The 21,015-nt window shown below is 43.7% G+C and overlaps 1 protein-coding gene across 5 annotated transcripts in view; it reads left to right on the top strand.

Moving 5' to 3' along the window:
• The window catches only part of SHTN1 (shootin 1), a 102,742-nt gene that overhangs the window by 61,173 nt on the left and 20,554 nt on the right, over window positions 1-21,015 (top strand). For 4 of the 5 annotated variants that reach the window (XM_047825339.1, XM_047825335.1, XM_047825337.1 and 1 more), the window contains 4 exons: window positions 3,108-3,190; window positions 9,695-9,804; window positions 12,981-13,034; window positions 18,791-18,911. In XM_047825339.1, coding sequence (XP_047681295.1) covers window positions 3,108-3,190; window positions 9,695-9,804; window positions 12,981-13,034; window positions 18,791-18,911 — 368 coding nt within the window. The remainder of the gene's footprint in view (window positions 1-3,107; window positions 3,191-9,694; window positions 9,805-12,980; window positions 13,035-18,790; window positions 18,912-21,015) is intronic. The other variant, XM_047825340.1, reaches the window with a different exon arrangement.

Genomic DNA, 21,015 nt, shown 5'->3' with positions numbered 1-21,015 from the left:
GCAGACATCCTAATTTCAAGGCCAGAGGGCAGAAGGAATTCTGTCTTACTTGGGCAGTGGTCACCCTTTTGTTCTATTGAGGCCTTCAACTGATGCCCACCCACATTACTGACAGCAGTTTGCTTTACTCAGGCTTCCAATCTAAATGTTAGTCTTATCCAAAAACCCTCACAGAAACACCCAGAATAATGTTTGACCCCATATCTGAATACCTCATGACCCAATCAGACTGACTCAAAATTAACTATCACAGTGGGCATGAGAAACACTTATTAAAGAATTTCAAGGTCGATGCCTTCCACTGAACCATTCAGTGTTTGGGAGCTCTTGCTTGAAGCTTTTATGCATTCAGTTGAACTGGCTGTGAAATGGGGCAGTTTTAGCCAGAGGTTTGGATTATTGGTCCCAAATGCCTTGTCCTGGTGTTCTCATCTGGCCTGGGAGACCTACTTTATCTGTAACCTAAGCCCCGTCTTGACAGAGGGCTCTTTTTTAATATTACGGATGATGCTTCTCTGGGTACCATATAAGTCTCCCAACTATACTTCAATTCGGAATAGTTAAAGTTAATGCTTTCTCTCATCTACTTAGGTGCTTTACTTCATTTATGTAAATATACACAGATATTTCGAACAGTACAAATAACTTCCTGCTTTGTAATCTTTACGTATGATAATTCAACACTGAAAATTTCAGAACCAGAAATGGGTTCATTACAGAGTGTTGTGAGAGAGTAAGGGGAGGCCCCCACCTGGGGACAACCCTCTCCAAGCCCCGCTCTGCCGTGGAATGTTGACCCTTAGACATCGAATATCCCTTGCCCTCAGTCACAAAATGGGAAAAATGAGCAAAAAAAGTTTGCATTATTTCATTTCTCCCAACTTTTGGAATAAAATATGCTTGTTTTAAAGTTCTGGGTAAATAAGGATTTCTAACTCCTTGTGAAAATAATTTAATTCCATTTGGGGCCACCGTGAGTCCAAAGAAGACAAACTAAATGAAGTCAAAAGTCCACTGACTGATTTTTTCCAGTTGGTAAGTTCTGAAAGCCTCACAGGGTAAAGCAGAACGTAGTGCTTTCTTTTGACCGTGCTTTGCGAGAGACTGTTCAGTGTGTTTGGGAGTTTTCATAAAAGGCAGTTTGAGGATTAATAATAAATCTAAAGGCAGAAGTAAGAAATAGAAACATCTGAAAAGTTACGGTCATTAGGAAACACTGAGTTGTTCTGTCCTCAGCCAAGTATTGCTGTGTGTGCCCAGGCATCCCTTTTCCTAGAGGCAACACTGTGCCTTCCCAGCTTGGCCTCCTCAGGACTATTGTGTCCAATCCAGTTTATCACACAGAGGACATTGATAATGTAGTTGAAGGAATTCAAGAATTCTCGGTCCATTTGGTTTTTTTGGTAAACTATTTTGAGGGGGAATGATAACATATATAGAAGTGTGCACCAACGTATTTACAGTTTAAAAGTAATATAAAGCGAACGCCCATGTGTTCACCATCCAAATCAAGAAATAGAAAAACACTGGCCTACAGTCTTATCCTTTTATCCGTTTTTGAAAGAAAAAAAATTTCTTGCCTACATATATATCCCTAAGCTCCTATAAATATACATATGGGTTTTTTTCCCTGACTATATGATTAGAATTTTTCTGTCTGCATTTGAGTCTCGTTCTTTTTACTCTACGTTATTTTGCAAGATTCATCCGTGTTATCTTGTGTAGCTGAACTTCATCCATATTCATGGATACATAATCCATTTTATGAATGTCTCCGTGTGCTTATCCATTATGGTGCTTATAGACATTTGCGTTATTACCAGTTCAAGGAAATTATGGAAATTCTACATGAACGTTCTCGTACGTGCATCCTGGTGTACAAGGGCTTGCATTTCTGTAAGATCCACGGAAGTGGAATCGCTGGCTCCTAGAATGTGTGTATCTTCAGCTCCACAGGATGATGCCAGTTTTCCGAAGTGGTATTGTCAGTTACTACACTGTCTTCAGTTTGAGACTTCCTGTTATTCCACAAACCTACCAACGCTTGATATTATCAGACTTAGCGTTTCTTGCCCATTTGGTGACAGTGTAACTAAACCGGTGTGGGTTTCATTTGTGTTTTCCTAGTCACTAATGAAGTCAAGCACTTTTTCTGTATGTGTTTGGGAAGTTAGGACCTCTTCATTTATGGAGTTTCAAGGCTTCTGTCGATTTTTTCTGTAGGATTGCCTGCTTTTTCTCATTGATCTGTAGAGTTTCTTTTTTATTCTTTATGGTATCTTTTATTACATGGAGATCTTAAAATTTTAATGTCAAATTTGTCATGATTTGGATTTTGTACAGATGTTAAAAACATGGGCCAGAGGGGCGCCTGGGTGGCGCAGTCGGTTAAGCGTCCGACTTCAGCCAGGTCACGATCTCGCGGTCTGTGAGTTCGAGCCCCGCGTCGGGCTCTGGGCTGATGGCTCAGAGCCTGGAGCCTGTTTCCGATTCTGTGTCTCCCTCTCTCTCTGCCCCTCCCCCGTTCATGCTCTGTCTCTCTCTGTCCCAAAAATAAATAAACGTTGAAAAAAAAAAATTAAAAAACAAAAACAAAAAAAACATGGGCCAGAGAGACTGTGGTCTAAATGTATTTTATCCCTTAAGTATCTGGTCTGTGTCATTCAGATTCAGAGGTTTTTATGCCCATATTTCACAAATAGATATTTACTGAGAGCATCCCCTAATTCTTTCAGCCTTCCCTTTCCCTCAAATGTATTACATAGATGGCTGTTTCTGAACTTGGGGTATGGATATTGACACTGTTTTCTGTATTTGTTTTACTTTGCGTCATATTGGTAATTATAGTGGCCCCCTTCTTTGAGTCATTAATTTGCTTTGAATAATTAGATGGTTTCATGCAGAAAGGAATGAGACATCTTTCTCTTCCCTAAAGTGATGAAAAGTTTAATAACTTACTAAAAGTGGTAAATAGGCTTCTAAATTCTGGCATTTACGTACCTTGAGAAGAATTGGATTTTTACTGATTATTTTGAATCAGTACATTTTATTTCTTGGATCATCAAGCACCCAGTAACCTCCTGTTATTCTTCTTCTTTCTCCCAAAGATCCCTCATGTCCATGATCCGGAAGCGATCCCATCCCAGCGGCAGTAGTGCTAAGAAAGAAAAAGCAGCTCAACCAGAAACAAGTAATTCTCACCCCGTTTGGTTTGCTTTCAGTGGTTTTAGCCCAGTTTTTCAGCAACATATATCCTTTTTGAGTTCTTTGCCCGTGAGCAGTTTGGGGAGAAATGTGAACTTAACAGCTGAAGAAGGAACAAGATGTCACTGCCTTTAAGCAGCTCATTGTCTAGATCACGTCCCTGTAACGTGCATTCTGCTGGGATGTGTCTTTACAGGATGGGGCAGTTTACAGGCTGATGTGTTAAGGAAAGAGAGGGAGTGATTCCAGGTAAGGGGTTTGGGGAGGGGTTTTTAGAGTTGATAGCAAGTGAGCTGAACCTTGATCAGGCACCTGCTGTCTACTGGTGCCGTGCTGTGTACTGGAGACAGAAACACAGAAGTTACATTGAGTGGGGGAGACAGGAAGTAAACAAGGGCGATCACTTGGAGGAAGAGCAGAGGTTTCTAAGAAAGGATGGAGGCGGGCTGCCGGTTTCAGGAAGCCATGCCTCTGCTGGGCAGTTTGGATTGAGGAAGTCAGGGTGAGGGTATTTAGAATAAAAGTTCACGTGGAGGGGCAACAGATTCAAGGTCCAAAGAGGGGAGGGAGCTTGGCCTATCAGGAAACTGTACAAAGGTTGGTATTTCTGGAACATGGGGTGCGAGAGAGGAGCTGTGAGCCAGATTGTGGAGGCTGTGGTCAAGGTTTCAGAATGTATTCTAAGGGCAGTAGTTTTAAGTAGGGGTGTGACATGATGAGATGGGTCTTGGTAAAGACATCCCGCTGTCGGCAGCAAGAGGACAGAGAGCAGACCGCAGAGGAATGAGGGGATGCAAGAGGACAGAGAGCAGACCGCAGAGGAATGAGGGGATGAGGAGAGGCTGTCCGTCACTCAGATGCCGGCTGGCTCAGATGAGGGGAGGGTGGTTGCAGTAGAGACACAAAGAAGTGGCAGATCCAGGAGCGACTCTGAGAGGTGCGATTCCCAGGACTCTGGCTCACTGGAGAGGGAGAAGTGGAAGATCACATGAAGAGACGGGGGTGGAGGAAGAAGAGCTTGCCCATCGAGCAGAGGCACTGGGCGGCCAGGAGTAGAGTCATCGGCTCACAGGGCTGCGGGCAGGGGTGCGCAGCCACACGGAGAGCAGCGGAGACCAGTAGAACCCACACAAAGCTCAGCACGTTTGCTCGGCAGCTGTTGGTTGCAAAGCGTGGTGGATTTGCCCGGTTCGAGCCCAGGCTGGTACAGACTTCTTGGCCCCCTTTTCCTGCCCCCCAGGTTCATTGATCCAGGCCAGCCGCTTTCCTGCCACTGGCAGGGTGACATTCTCAGATCCGTTGTCCCACGTTCTGTGACAGTGCTACGCTTCTCACTGCGTCAGAATAGAGTCCAGACCCTATAGGCTGCTTATCGATGGTTCTCTGCTGTTACCTCAGCCTCATTTGTCTACATCTGCTCCTCCTTATGACTGGACCATTACCTCGAGGCCCCCTATGCGCTTGCTCTGTCTTTCCTCATTCCAGCATTGCCTGCTGCCTTTAGTCTACTCAGAGTTTTCTCTGGCAAGGGGTTCTCGTTCTGCCTCTCCCGTGCAGGTTCCAGGCTCTTCCTCCACTGCCACTTATTTTTTTTTAATGTTTATTTAGTTCTGAGAGAGAGAGACAGAGCGTGAGTGGGGGAGGGGCAGAGAGAGAGGGAGACACAGAATCTGAAGCAGGCTCCAGGCTCAGAGCTGTCAGCACACATCCCTATGTGGGGCTCAAATCCCTCAACTGTGAGATTGTAACCTGAGCTGAAGTGGCCGCTTAACCGACTGAGCCACCCTTATTTATGAGTGTTGGCTCATTGCTCTGTGTTGCTATAGCTTTTTGCTTCGGATTTTGTAATGTCCCATCCCCCAGCCTCCGCTGTGGTGTTTGCGTTATTTCTACATCTCTCCTCCTGAAGAGATTGCAAGCTCTTTGAGGGCTTACTCCTGTCTGTAGGTCTCCCACAGCTTATATGCATCTTCAATGAATCCAGGTTTAGACCCCACCCTATCTTTCCTAGCCGGAACCTCGCAGCACCATTACAAATGAAAGCTGTATTTCAATCTTGTTTTGGGACAGTTGGTAAGTCTTAGAGGGTTGGCAGGGCAGTCAGCATAAAATGATTTCCCCGTCTAAGTAAATTACATTATTAGCTTGTCAACCCCCACAGCACCCTTAAAGTTAAAACAAAACAAAACAAAAGTTCTGAGCTTCTTAACCCCCAGTCTCAGAAACCATACAGTTTTCCTTGAAATGAAAGTGATATTTCATTTACAATTCATGAAATGGGGCAGTAGTCTCTCCCTCATTCTTGAGCTATTGGATTATTAACCTGGGATATCACGTTCCTGATCCAGAAGTCGCTCATGAGATTTTAAACTGAAGCCACCCTAAAACTATACTGCCTTAAGTGATATGGACCGCAGCCACACGTGGTTGGAGCTTCTCTCTGTCTGGCAAGGTATTTATTTATAGTGTCTTGTTAGTAGTTCAAACTAAAAGCTAGTTGTTAAATGAATAAATCAACAGTGATTAAATGCATGATGAGTAAGTACAGAGCATCAGACATTGGGGTCGTCTGTAACACCTTGGGGTTTGCATTTATAAGTAGAGACCAGTCTTACTAACAGTATTATCTTTTGTTAGCATCTTATGGTGGCTTTCACTAGCCACTTGATATGCTTCTCAGAGCTGATGAATGAAGAAACTATTATTACCAATGGCTCTTAAAAAGCTTGATTGTAGGGGCGCCTGGGTGGCTCAGTCGGTTGAGCGTCCGACTTCAGCTCAGGTCACGATCTTGCGGTCCGTGAGTTCGAGCCCCGCGTCAGGCTCTGGGCTTATGGCCCAGAGCCTGGAGCCTGCTTCCGATTCTGTGTCTCCCTCTCTCTCTGCCCCTCCCCCATTCATGCTCTGTCTCTCTCTGTCTCAAAAATAAAATTAAAAAATGTTAAAAAAAAAAATTAAAAAAAAAAAAGCTTGATTGTAGGGGCGCCTGGGTGGCTCAGTTGGTTAAGCGGCTGAGTTTGGCTCAGGTCATGATCTCGCGGTCCGTGAGTTCGAGCCCCGCATCAGGCTCTGTGCTGACGGCTCAGAACCTGGAGCCTGTTTCAGATTCTGTGTCTCCCTCTCTCTGACCCTCCCCCATTCATGCTCTGTCTCTCTCTGTCTCAAAAATAAACGTTAAAAAAAAAAGCTTGATTGTAGGGGAAGGTCTGTGGAATATTCTAGAAGTAGTTTTTAGGTCAAATATAAGAAATAACAAACTTTGAAGTTAATAACTCTAATTTTGATAAGAATGCATTTATTGAACAAGTTCTGAGATTTCAGAGGTATGCTTGCTGTTTTGTCATATATTTAGGTCATTAATATGTTGGTATTGTCTTACCTCAGTTTGCTAACCTACTGAATGGAAAAAATCGTAGTTCCTATTTCATAGGGTGCTTGTGAGAATTAACGAGTCTCCTAACATGTAAAGTGTTTAGAGTAGTACCGAGCATATAGAAAGTACTCAAAATGTTAGCTTAAAAAAACAAAAACAAAAAAAAGGACAAGGTTCCAGCTACCCTTTGAGGGGTAGTAGTCCTCATTCGGGAGGCTCTTGTAATCACTGTAGTTAAGGGAATATCCTTAACTTTATGACCTTACATCACATTCAAACTCATTCAACCATGATGCGTTGTTTAGAAATTTTGTCCATCGTGGTGGCATAAGATTGTTTTTAAATGCCTTTTAGAAAATGTTAGTGAAAGAGAAAAGTAATCCTGTGGAATTAAAAAAAAATCATTTTCCTTTCTTGTAAGTAATAACAAAAGGTTTTATTGAGCAACAAGGTGATGGTTTTGTCTGTGGGTCTTTTCTTTGAGGAACGAACTTATTTTTCAAGTGGGTCTTAAACTTTAAGCCTCAATTAATTACATGTAGCTTTCTGATCCAAGACTGACCTTGAAGCACTAACTCAAAGAACATTTGATTTGATTTTCCTGTGGCAGTTCGGTGACATTAGACCTGTTGTCTTCATTGGTCCCTTTTCTTTAATCTCCAGCATCCTGCATATTTCTATTGTCCTTCTGATTACATGCTTTTGTGAGACAATTACCAACTGCGGGATCGCAGAAAGAATTACAAAACATGCCATGAGCTCTCTGTAGGTGATTCTTGCAGATTTATTAGAACTGCTTAATAGTTGAGAAGTTCGTATAGATTGCTTTTTGCTAGTTCAAAAACAGGGTCGGTGAGAGAGAAAGCTTGTGTAGCTAACCTAGCGTTGCCCTTGTATTGTGCCCGCGTAGGGGATCTGATAAGAGCGATTTCTTTTTCTTAAGACCAATTAAGCCTTTACCTTTGAAAAAGACTAAGAAATTAAAGCCCGGTTTATAATCTGTACACAATACAGATAGTGGTACTTCTCTGAATTATCACTATGATTCTGGCAAGCAAAAATAAGAAACTACTTTAAATTCCTGTTATGTTAGATGCTGCAGCAGATTTGAATGGTGTTGACCATAATTCTCCATCTGTCTGCCTTAATTAGTTTTTGTATGGTGCATTTAATTGGGTTTCAGTCATTCCTTACAGAGTGCTAATCTGTTTGTCGGCAGTGTTCCTGTTGCCATGCAGCTCTTCTTAAGGCTCACTCCAAATGGCAGGCTTTCTGAAAATCAAATGGTTTTTTTTAAGGATTAAAAAAAAAATTCCAAGGAATAACTTCCATACCCATACCAGGTGCTCGAATGGCAGACCTGGGTTTGTGTCTCCCCTGACTTTGAATAGGGTCAGTCAAAGCACCGCATGGTGCATAATGGGTATTCAGATACCGAATGAGTGAGTGAGTGAATGAATGAATGAAGGAGTAAATCTCTATCCCGAGTAATATTCTTATCTGTCCCCTTGTTGATTGGGGAGCCGTCAGCAGAAGCTGCCCAAGAAAATGCTACTTAAAGGCATACAGTTGATCAACCCACAGTCTTGCCTTCTTTCATTTATTGACTTTGTTGCCATGTTTCCCATGTTGCCTGGTGAAGGGTGCTTCCTTGCCATCTGGATCTGACAAATGCTATTTGGGTATTGAGAACTTTTCATTCCCAGCATTTCAGTGGCCTGTGGAGATGATAGGACCCTATCTGAAGTCAGGACTGTACCAGAAGACCTAGGTTGTTTGATGAATAGAGCAGTGATCCTGTCACTGAGGTGCTGCTGAGGTGAGGATGGTAGAACCTTCTGGATTCATCTAGTTGCTCCCCTAGGCACGACGTACGAGGAATAGCTACTCTGTGTTAGCGTGAAGGCCACGTGGCAGGAAAAGAAGCCATAACGTAGGCCTCATTAGTGCAAAGCCCAACACTCCTGTCCATTGGCTTGGGGTCATTGTTATGATGGCCTCCATTTACAAGTTGTCCTTTGGGATTTGGTTATTCCTGCTCAAATAGCAAAAATATTAATAGCCATGTAAAGCCAAAACTTGAATAAGTCATTCAGCAGGTAGATACCTGCTGAGTGCCTACCATATGCCCCACACTGTGGAGTGTTCCAGAGAGCCCAAGTGGAAGGTCTTTATGAGGTATTTAAACTTAAATATATCGGTTGCAGTGAATGAGGCGGGTGTAAACACAAGATCTAGAATGGCATTAATGGCGATAAATGTTCCAAACGTGATTCAGTGCCTTCTTTGGTCAAGCTGTTGTGCAAGAGACAGATTTCATTATTCTAATCAATAGCGTTAAGCCCACCTCAGCTATATTCATCTAATTGATGCATATTTCAGCAGCTTCATTGTTTTTGTAGCAAAATCGTGCAAAGGTTAGACAATAGACAGTTGAAATTTTTTAAATCAAATTTAATTACTTAATTGCAATCACTTCTGGGTGTGTTTTCTTTTAACATTGACAGTTTTAAAAGACTTCAAAAAGGGTTGTGTGAATGTTTCCTTCCGTTGTGATTCCTAAATAAAAGATGGCAATTTAAAAATAGATTTCACCTATTTGCTATTCATCTTCTGACTGTGGCAAGTTAACAGATCTCTTTTATCTTTTATTTTCAAATGGGCTTTTTGATAGTTATTCCTTCTTTGGGCTGATTCCTTTGACGTAGGATGTTATAAGTTCTAAAAACATCACGGAGGCAAAGATGAATGATTATTTGGGGTACAAAGCTGGAGAAATGTAAGTCTATCATTATGCTGACAAATGGAACCAAATTCTGTTCACTTATTTAACAGAGATGAGCCAATATTGACTTCCAGGCTACAAATTAGACCTCAGATTTTAGAACTGTATTTTTGAAAAACAGATCTTTTATTATAGGATTTTTTTTTTAATTAAAAAAAAAAGTGTGGCTACCTGGTAGCTGCTAACCTCTGTAAATTGTTATGCGATGTTTTGTGATTTGGTCTGAAAAAACACTGTGGTTAATTACAACGTGCAGGTTTCCTAAGTCACCAAAATAGCAAGTAGCTGTTTTCCTGTAACATAAGATGATTTACATGTGTGTTCTTTGACAGCCGAAGAAGTCACGGATCTGAAGAGGCAAGCCGTCGAAGAGATGATGGATAGAATTAAAAAGGGAGTTCATCTTAGGCCAGTGAATCAGACAGCTAGACCGAAGGCAAAGGTACGGAATGACTAATTCTTCCCCTCCCGTGATGTTTCCTTTCGCAAGTGTACAAGTTCCAAGTTTGATGAAAGCTGCATCAGGACTGACTGTGAAATCTTAGGATGAGACTGACGTGTCGTAAAAGCCTTTACTTTTCTACAAACACATTTCAGGAGAACTCTGAGCCACCGTTGACCTAAATCCCTGTAGAGAGAAAGTGGGGGCACCTGGCTGGCTCAGTCAGTAGAGCAAGTGACTGTTGATCTCAGGGTTGTGAGTTCGAGCTCCACACTGGTTGTAGAGATTACTTAAGCAGGGTGCCCTCCTCTGCTTGATCTGAACGGTTATGCCAAACAAATAATTATTACACCCTTTCTTTTCTTTAATTCCTGGTTCTTTTGTGTAATTCAACAAGTATTTATTGAGTATCTGCTCTGTGCCAGGTACTGGTTAGGCACTGGAGATAAAGCAGTCAACAAAGGAGACAAAAATCCTTGCCTTCCTGAGGCTTCTGTTTGAGTGTGAAGTGGAGGAGGGCTGGGTGGGCAGGTGGCCTCACATGATGATGTCAGAACAGACCTAAGCCGACTTCTGAAAAACGGTGAGGTTCATCGGATTGTTTTTACTAATTTTACAAACCTGTTCCAGGACAGTTTGAGGAAAAAATTTTGTGTGTATCTATCACCAGCCGTCTTCCAAACTAGACCACAGTGAGCGCCAAGGTCTACGGAAGCACCTAGAATCTAGCTCAGTGCCTCTGTCTCTTTGTAGCTGAGTCCCATTTAAACAGACCTAAGAACAGAGTTTTTGGTGTTTGTCTTGAGAAATGTTTTTTCGTTTCCTTCCTGTAAAAAAGCATCATCAGGTTGGTCCTCCTTCTTCTTTTAAACCGAACTTTAAGGCTCTTTCTGACTCTCACGGATGCCCCCGTTCACCTGCTTCAGTGTCCCCAAGGAGCACGACTGTTGGGTGCAAATTCTGCTGGCCTTAGTAGTTGCCACTTGGTCACAGGCAGGCGAGGTAGCCAGGCAAGGCGGGAGTTGTTGTGCCCGGGGCTGTCCACAGAAAGGGGGATGGAAAGAGGGCAAAATACCCCACTGGGAGAGTAGATTCCCGTCCAGTGAAATGGAAGCTTTGGCCAGCCGCGTGGAGTGCCGGTCTGTGCCGTGCTCCGGGAGCAGTTCTCCAGGTAAGGGTTAGGGTGTAGACAGTCTGGCACGAGTGTTGAGCGCTGGTGTCTGGTGTGTGGAGCGTCCTGTTGCTGGAGGTGGGGCCGGGCCCGCTCCCCTGCTTTCCAGACCCAACTCTCCCCGGAACGGGCGGAGCCCCGGCCCTCTCCGACCCACGGGACTGTTGTCGGGCTCACACGGACCGAAGCGTGGAACCACTTGAAAATGGGGGCTCTAAGTGGAATCTTTGAAACGAAGTCCTATTTAAGACTTTCAAGTCACAACTGTCTTGAAAAGAATAAGCTAAACCAAACGGACTAGAGGAAAACACGGCATGCTAAAGAAACAAAATTAGTTTAGAGAGAAAAACGTCGAGAACGTGTTAAATCCTAAGCCGTCACTGTTGCGGATGTCCCTTCATTCTCAGAGTATCACTTTGTCCTTCTTCTTTCCTGCCCTGCCTCTTCCAACAGTTACACATTAGTTAATGTCAGTTCAAACTGGAGAACAACTGCTCAAGGATCAGTGGACGACTGGGTTTTCCGCCGGTAATCCTTAAATCACGTAGATGTAGTGCTGAATGACCTGGTCAGTAACCCTGGAAACAAGCCACTGCATGTGCCTCCAGACACCCCCACCCCCACCCTCACCCCCAGGGCCTCGGTGCTTTCCTGCAAGGTCACGAGCTATGAGAGTGCTTGCCAGCCAGGCTCGCCGAGGCTCCTGCCTTCGCCCAGGGCGCCCGAGTGGCACATAGCCCCGGGCGCTTGTTCAGCCGTAATCGCCCGAACAGTTTACCTGCAGAAGTCAAGCCTGCCTTAAGAATACTAATTTAACTGCATCTTTTCTAAATTCCTTGACGTTTGTTGTTGATACCGTTGTGGTTATAATTAGTGTCTTAGAGCTTTTGACTGGCACTTAGGACTGGCGCTGGTGGCATGCGTGTTTCCCAGAAAGCGCAGGCTGCGAAAGTTGAATGTCTTGGTCTAATCTGTACATGAGCAGCAAACCTCTCTCTCCCTCCCTTCCCACCCCCCACCCCTTTCTACCTCTCCCTCCCATTCCCTCTTTCCCTCTCACTGTCCACTTTTAAAAAATTGGAGCAGGATCTTATTCTTTCAATAACTTGTGAGAGGAAAGGGTTATAGGTCGCTGTTAATCACTTCCCATTTCTTGATGCGAGAGAACTTAGCTTTGCCTCTTTTCCAGGAACCAGAGGCCAGGGAGTCCCCCGCAGGCTTTCTCTTCATCTCCGTCCCCTGTGGAAGGAAGTGGGACAGGGGAGGAGATCACGGGTCTTTCTTTGAAAACCTCGTGCTAGATTTTCCCTCCGGTGAATTAGTGGAGGGATCCACGGAGACTGTGAGGGAGTGAGGGGCGGGCAGACATTACCCAGAACTGCATTTCAAATCGCTGTGTTCACGGTGTGGCCAGAAGAGAAGCCCTCTGAGCTTTCTAACCGCTTCGGTAGCCGGTGATGCTAACGTTCTCCCGTGAAGCCCGGTTCTTGGCCGACCCCTGCCCTTGGCTCCGTCCTGAGATCCCCGCAGCAGGCTCCGCGGCCTCTGCCTGGAGCTGTCGGAGCTGAGAGAGGTTTCTGCCCTGTCGCTTGCTTCCTGCTCTGTGCTGCTGCCTTCCTGGTCGTCGCTCGCTGTTAGAGGCCCGGCGACGCGAGTGGAGAACAGTTCCGTGTAAAAAGTTCTGAATGCTTTGAAATTGAATCTTTGGAGTCGAAATCTTTTCTCTGTGTGGTGACGACACGGAAGTAACAAAATGGCATTTAGAAGATGCTAGCTCGAGTCCTTATGCCTTGACTGTTTCTCCTAACTGTCTGTTTAACTGCCACTTGGGAACACTAACATGTCTAATCTTTTTTCCTAACCGTAAGACATAGACCTCACTTAAAAAAAAACAACAAAAAAACCCCAGTAGTCCATATAAGTTGCCAACACTTTGCCCCGTAAAAATCTCGGTTTAGACTTTTAAAACTGAATTACTAATTGTGCTTTCTTTTTAAAATTGTAGCCAGAATCTTCAAAAGGCTCTGAGAGTGCAGTGAATGAGCTAAAAGGAATACTGGTAAGAATAGACCTTTGGTTTTATTATTTTTAGTTCATGGGACAATGAAAGGAGAATAGTTTTGTAATCTATTTCTCTGAATAATTGGTTGTGAGGCGTTTCATTTTCATTTGCCATAACCCTCAGTTCTTTCTGATAGCTCGCTTGATTGCTCTGTGGACGTCTCCATCGGGCATGTTAATGTCTGTTATGTGTCACTACTCTGCTGTTTCTGTTCTAGAAGAATGGTTGCACTTGCACCAGAATCATTATTTCCTGTTCTTGCCCTCCAGTCCTTGCTTGACAGCTTCAAGATGAAGCGACCAGATCTAAGGACCAGGGCATGCTGGGTCATAATGGAAACACAGTAGAGACTCTTGCGTGGATAGTGCTTGATTTGAGGGCCTGAATGTGGAACCTTTGGTGCCAAAATGTAAATCTGAGCTCCTACCCAAATATCCACATATGCTACGATCAGGGTCGCAGTCTGCTTTTCCTCACAGTTTAAAAAATTTTCTGGTGATAAATTGCAGAATGGAATAAAAGTCCCTTTCTTTATGCTACCAACTTCATTTTCTATAAGCAACTCCCGTCCGTTGGAGAACAGGCCTAATGCCCATCTCCAGCCAGTTTTCTTCTTTCCAAAGCATATGAGCTTTTGCCAGCAGAACACAAGAGCGCTGCCCTGTCAGGCACTTGCTGTCAGAGAGGAACGCCTCACTCCGAAAATGTTACCAGATACTAAGGGCTCTATTCTCAGATCCTGTTACAGTCTCAATCCCAGTTATTATGCACAGTAAGTCAACAAACGTGGGGGCGGGGGTACAGAACTAATATTCCCGTGTGTGTTGTTACTGTGCTAATTACGCATTGCATGGAGACATCCACATAATTGTGGTAAACAAAATTATTTTCATCAAGCATGAAACAGCAGACTTAACTCAGAATGGCTTAATTAGTCTGCTTTACTTTTAGGTGAGTGGCGTTAGTACTGAAGAGAGGTATAGCCTCCCTCACAGTGGTGTTCCACCTACGGAATGAAGTGTTAAACCCATTGAAAAAGTAGCGTGGTTATTATCCAACGGATTCTTTATTGAGAAAATCTTGTTATCCAGCGAGAACTCCCTACGCTAGGCCCTTTTGTTGTCTCTGCATTAGAATGCTAATTCCTGTTCATGAAGATGCCCTAGGATAGAGTTCTGACCATCAGTGAAAGAGTAAACTGCACTGAGGTTGACTATTTAAAAATCAGGTTTATTTGAAAACATCAGACATCTGTCTAAGATACAGATGATATTTGATGAGCTAAGATATCCCACTCCTGATAATGCTAGATAGTAGCAAGTTTACTGAATTATAGCGTCGCTCTTAAAGATCATGTTCACTATACATTTTGTGCCACTTCAAGGAGAGAAGTTTGCAGAATAGGTTTTTGGGAAATAATTTACAAATTATAAAAATTGTCAAAACCTCTTTCTTTTCTGCAAATGACCCCATCCTTCATGCTCTGGATGGATTATTAGATTTCTCTACTGGATCTGGCGTTAATGTGCCACTAATAGCTGTTAATTCTGGCGTGTTCTTTCTTTCTTTCTTTTTTTCTTTTTTTTAATGTTTATTTATTTTTGAGAGAGAGAGAGAGAGAGAGACAGAGTATGAGTGGGGAGGGGCAGAGAGAGAGAGAGAGGGAGACACAGAATCTGAAGCAGGCTCCAGGCTCTGAGCCATCAGCACAGAGCCCAATGTGGGGCTCAAACTCACAGACCCTGAGATCATGACCTGAGCTGAAGTCTGGGGATGCTTAACCGGCTGAGCCACCCAGGCGCCCCCTGGCAATGCTCTTTCTTTGCATTAATTGTTTTTAAAAAGTGGAACTCACGTTTCTCCCTTACTCTTCTTTGCCAAATGGCAACTCTCCAGTTACCCCCATGGAGGTTCCCTTTGACGGAGGATTTATAACCCCTTGTCACTTGGGACCGAGAAAGCTTACAGCTTCTTGTAAGAGAGAGAGAAAGCAAGCCCCCTTCAGGTAGGGCTTTATTGGTGCTTCTTGCTGGTGCGTAGGCTATTGGGGTTATCAGAGTTAGTACCCAGCAGCACAGACCCAGCAGCACACGTGACCCTGCCTCACGGTTGTGGCACGTGCGAAGCAAACGTGGAAAGAGCATGGAAAGCGTGCCCACTGGCACTGCAGCGAGAGCCAGTACCTGTTACGAGAGACCAAGAAACCAAGGAACGCCACGTTCAGTTCTGTAGAACAGAAGCCAGGAATAAACTGGTGTTTTTGCTGAAATCAGATGTGACCTGAGTTGGAGGGACATCATAAGAGATGTCCTTAAATGTCCTTAAGAGATTTGGCCTTTTGCTGAAAGCACATGAGTAGGAAACACATGTCTGGTTTGGCATTTGGAAAATCTCACTCTGTTTGCATGTGGACACTTCCCAAGTCAATTGCTACAGTCTCAGTGTGGACTGAACTTATTTCTCCAAGCCCGTTGACACTGAACTTTTAAAAGTTGTAGATTAAAAAGAAAAATCTATGGTTTACTTCTCCTAGTCACACAAGGTTTTTTGGAGGTTTTGGAAGCCTGTCAAGTCACCCCAGTCATGTGAATGTCACTCTCAGTGGACACAGCGATGTCTGAAGAATAAATCCATACAGATTGATCTAAAAGTCTCTTTCAAGTTCAGTTGTCTCTAAATCAAACAAAAACAACTTTTTTAATGTTTATTGACTTTTGAGAGAGAGAAAGCAAGCAGGGGAGGGGCAGAAAGAGAGGGAGACAGAGAATCCCAAGCAAGCTCCGCACTGCCAGCTCAGAGCCAGACGTGGGGCTTGAACTCACAAACTGTGAGATCATGACCTGAGCCAAAATCAAGAGTCGGACACTCAACCAGCTGAGCCACCCAGGTGCCCCTAAACAAAAAAAACTTCTAAGAAATTCTCTTTCAGGTTTTTCCCAGGCACTTTTCAGTTTTTCAGGGTACCCAGGAATTATTGGATAGTTGATTTTGCCAACCAACACTTAGATAAGTCAGTGTCATGAACGTTTGACCAACATGGGGACTAGGATTGAACGCTGGCTTGGGAATCAGAAGACCTGCGTTCAAGTCCAGCCCTATCACTGACTTACTGTGGGGCCTGGCCCCAACCCCGAGGCTCACTGAGTTTGAATTCTCTTTTCTGTAAAGTGGAAGGAATTCTGTGTACCATATGGTTTCTAAGTTAATTTCTGATTCTCAGACTTTATGATGATAACATAAATAGATAATTTAGACAATCTTGGTACTTTATTAGCTGAGCTCCTTGGTCATTCCAGTTGAGAATCATGTAGACATCTTTCTTTTCTCCCCAAGTGTCTGCATATTTCAAGTTCACTCCCATACTAGCTGAGTCAGTCACATCAGTCAGTGGATGGAGAAAAAAGTTTTGAGATTCAAAGATTAGAACTTGGAAAACAGAACCTTTCAGTATCAGGTGTGATGAGAGGGTAGCTCACCACAGAATTTGGGGGATTAATGCTGTTATCCAAATAAAAAAGAGAGAATATTGTGAGAGAAATTCTTCCTTAAAAGATATCCTTGCAGGGTGTATGTGTGCATATATGTACACAGTCACATATCTTTTTCTTTTTCTTTTTTTTTAAATTTTTTAAATATTTTTATTTATTTTTGAGACAGAGCCAGCATGAGCAGGGGAGGGGCAGAGAGAGAGGGAGACACAGAATCTGAAGCAGGCTCTAGGCTCCGAGCTGTCGGCACAGAGCCCGATGTGGGGCTCGAACTCACGGACTGTGAGATCATGACCTGGGCTGAAGTCGGATGCTTAACCGACTGAGCCACCCAGGCGCCCCAACACATATCTTTTTCTTGAATTAACTCCAGCCTCTGGGAAAATTAAAGACTGTTCTTGACATTCAAACGATGTAACAGTTTCATGAGTTATTTTAGTACTAATGGCCCTATATTTTTCAAATAATCTATTTACAAATGTACAGCTGGTAAGTTTTTAAAACTTGTAAATGCATGATTTGGGAATAGTTTTTCTAATATGTTTTTTTTTTCCAAGTTTATCTTAGTTGCCTTTTGTTCTATTTTCTTTACCTTGTCGGTATTGATCCTATTTTACTATTTAACTCTTCCGCGAGTAGGTGCGGTTCTGCATTGTTAGCTGTGAAATAAACAAACCACATCATCTAATTTTTTAAATTATAAAATAAGCTGTTACAGGGTTCCATGTACCATGATTTTCCTTTGAGTATATTTCTAGGTGAATTTTTGCAATAAAGGAAAAGCACGTACTTCTTGGGGAGGGGGGAGGTATCATATGCTTGATTACAGTGTAAGCCTTATTTTACATGTGTATTTTACACATTACTCTTAGCTGGGCAGCTGATAGCGAAAGAGTAACATCTCCTCATCTTGTAAGTCACTCCCCCCCCCCCCCCCCAGCCCCATCAGGCTGCTTTTTCAATGCCTTTACCCAGTTAGGGGAGAAACCTTTCTAAACAAAACATAATAACCTGTATCATGTGAGATTTGTACCTACCTGATTTTACAAGCTACTTTTTTTGTTTTATAGGCCAAAGAAGAAACATGAGTTAACCGTTTTTAGCCAGTAGAATTCTTAGAATCCTTCAGGAAGTTGGAAGGGGGCAGGAGCAGAATGAAGGCTGAGGTGACAAAGGCCAGCCCCGTTGGTGGCCTTGGTGGGCAAAAGCTGCCACCGGCCCTGGCGAGCTATGCCAGACCTGAGGTTCTGATCTGTTCCGACACAAAGATTGTGGATCCTCCTGGCTTTTTTTTCCCGCCAAGCACGTGGCCCAGCTAAGGAAGGGCATTTCTTCCGAAAGGAAACGGGCCCCCGGTAAGGGTGCGGTGCTGAATCCTTACACACGAGGTGTGAATTATGTCACCCAGTGTTCTGTGCAAACACGTGACTGGGAACGGGACATAGAAAGCCATAGTCCTCCCTCCGTAGCACGCTTCCCAGAGGAGCCGGGGCAGGGAACCACCTCCTGGGTCTTTCTCTGCTGCCTTGGAAGTCAGAACCAATTTCAGCAGGCACACAGCTTCGCGGCATCTCTTGTCTCCTTCGGCGTCTTCTGGGCCCTGAGTGACGTCTCCGCTGCCTCCTCTGTTAGGAATGTGGGATGGCGATGCGGGGCCCTTCCTTGCTTCCCTGTGTCATTATAACCTCTCCTCTTTCACAATGAAGTCAAGGTGTCTCAGGGCAGTGCTTCTTTGGCTCTAGGCCACGGGAGAGCACCACGTGCCTCCTCTGGCGGCCACGACACCATTGCCACCACTTGTGGAGCCAGGGTCATTCTGAAGACTCAGCCACACTTTTTCAGGGCCGCAAGGATTCGGGTTCAGTAGCTCGTGGCTGCTGTATCAAGAAAACCTTCTCAGGTGAGTTCAATATGTGCTTCTCTCTCCACACGACGGATCAACACATACCCGCCTCTTACTCATCGATGTGCGGGCACCTCCCCCCGCCGAGTTCCTAGTTAGCCCATCTCGTCCTGTTCTTTTGATGTGAAAGCTGACATCTTACATCCTCAGTAGCATCTTCTTAAACGATCCAACACCGTGTGTCGTCGAAGATACACACACGAGAAAAAGAATATACGTGTATACAACAAATTCATTCCGTTTCCTAATTCCATTCAATTTCTGGTAATGTTTTGCTGGTTTGATTTTTGTATTCTTCTGTATATTGTTATGAAGCCATTAACCTTTTTGTTTTTGTTTTTGTTTTTGTTTTTTCACTTTAGGGGACACTTAACAAATCCACTAGTTCAAGAAGCTTAAAATCCCTTGCCACTGAAAACAGTGAGACTGAGTTAGAGAGGATTTTGCGTCGCAGAAAGGTGACAGCAGAAGCAGATAGCAGTAGTAAGCTGGTTTGAATTCTCCGCAGCTCTACCCTTCCTCTCGGAAACATTCTCCTTTAAGCCTCTTTGTAACACGAAATGCTCTTTTTATAATTATTGAATTTGTTTTTAATGTGAGTGAGAAGTATCGGATGGGCAAAGGTACTTATGGATATCCCATAAGAACTGGTGTGTTTTCGCTTTTTGGTGTGTGTGTACATTGTCTGTTTGTAGGTAATCAGGGTTTTAGAGATCGGGCTTGCTTCACGCAAGATACCCCGGTATGAAGATATTCAGGATGGGCTTTGGCAACAGTGTAGCGGGAAGGAGTCCTCGCTCTGCTGTTGGCGAGCGGCTGGCCGGTAAATTGCTCAACTTCTCTGTGCCTCGGTTTCCTCATCTGTGAAATGAGGGTACTACAAGCGCCACCCCATCGTGTTATTCTAAGCATCAAGTTCGTCAGTCAGTACACGAGGAGTGCCGAGTAGCTCGCGTGGCCCAGAGACAGCGCAGGATAGTCAGTAATAAGAGTAGTCACGGCGCATCAGTTACAAATGCACAAGCATCATCTTTAGCCTTCAGATCCGTTCTGTTTGCTGCCTCTGCCCGCGAACCGGGTGGACGACGCATTTCGGCTCTGTCACCAACTAGAAACGACCATCTGAGCGAGCCTGGAGCTCACAGGCTGCGTTTGCGTCACGGTATGCACGTGCGAGACCTCAAGGCTAACTGTGTGTGTCTTCCGGTTTTTTCCATCAGCTTGGTCACGGGAATTAGCAGAAACCTGTATGAGGTTTTTCCCTTGTGGCCAGGAGGCTGGCTTTGAAAAACTACCCCAAAGTAGCATTAACCAGCCACCGTGGCTAATGGGCTGAACCTTTTAGACTCCATTCAGTCAACTCTATTTGGTCCATTGTGACAGTTTAAATCTGCACTGAGTCATGTTCACCAAGTTTAAGTTGCTAGAATAGGAAGGATTGGGGTTTTTGATAATCAAGGTCTAGTTTCCACGTAGGGATTTTACTCAAACAATTTAGTAAATTTGTTCCTTGAACTGGAAGCAGCATAACATACCAGCCAAACCTTTCTTATAAAAAGATTAGATCTGTTTTCCTCTTAAAAAAAAAAAAAAATTCAGCCGTTCAGTTTTTAGTTTGGTCTGGAAATTCTGCTGTTAATATCCTGCAAGAATTCTCTCCCTGCTCCCCCTCCCCCCCTGCCCAGAAAAACCCCCTCTCAGGAAAATTAAAGGATGCTGTAAGAGATTTTTTTTTTCTTAGAATTGCTTTATAAGCATTTGCCAGCCTCCAGCATGAATCGTTATTCATTTTTCTGACAATCACTTCTTCTGACATTTCATCCTTGAAGTATTCCAAATAGCCATCATGATTTTTTAGGACTTTGTGGATCCAATTTTTGTTTTCAGTCATTTACATTTTGTATTTTGTTCCCATGGAAGCATTCCTACTTCACTCACGAACTTAGTCAAATGTGCAGCACTATTTCAAAGTTAGTTTTCAATGGGAGAGACAAACATTTTCATTTTAGTCACTATGGGAATTTGAATATTTCAAAGACTGGACAAAGAAAGGTAGGAACACATTGTATAGGCGTGTGAGAATCTTTCATTTTACTTATTTTATTCCATGAATATATAAATATTCAATGTATCATTTGAGGAATGTTGTAATAAGGCATATAGTCAATGGAATCATCAGTATTTGGATAGAAAAACAAGAACTCTGTAATTGGCAGAGTGGAGAGGAATCCTATCGAGGAGAGAGACTTGTAAATGAGCAGAAAATTTCTTTTGAGCTCCCTAGTAGCCAAAGCAAAAACAAAAGGGCCAGTGGGAAGAGGAAACAAACCTCCAAACTCTATCACCTAGAAAAGAACTCATCCTTTTTCTTTTTTAAATGGTGCCGATGTTTTTCTAGCATCAAATTGGAAGAGGTATTTACCAAGTACATCTCTGTGTAAGGGTCGTGGAATGACAAAGTGAAAATCCGGGAGGGGATTGTAGAGAGGGAACGAGAAGCTAAACTTAGCACAGCTGTCTGCTGCGTGCTGCATGGTGGGAGCACATTACAGAGATGAATTTGATAGGTCTATGGCTTCAGGTACGT

The sequence above is a fragment of the Prionailurus viverrinus genome, chromosome D2 (genome assembly GCF_022837055.1).
Source record: "Prionailurus viverrinus isolate Anna chromosome D2, UM_Priviv_1.0, whole genome shotgun sequence".
NCBI lineage: Eukaryota > Metazoa > Chordata > Mammalia > Carnivora > Felidae > Prionailurus > Prionailurus viverrinus.
Note: the sequence above shows the minus strand (reverse complement) of the source record. Positions and strands in the feature narration are given on the sequence as shown.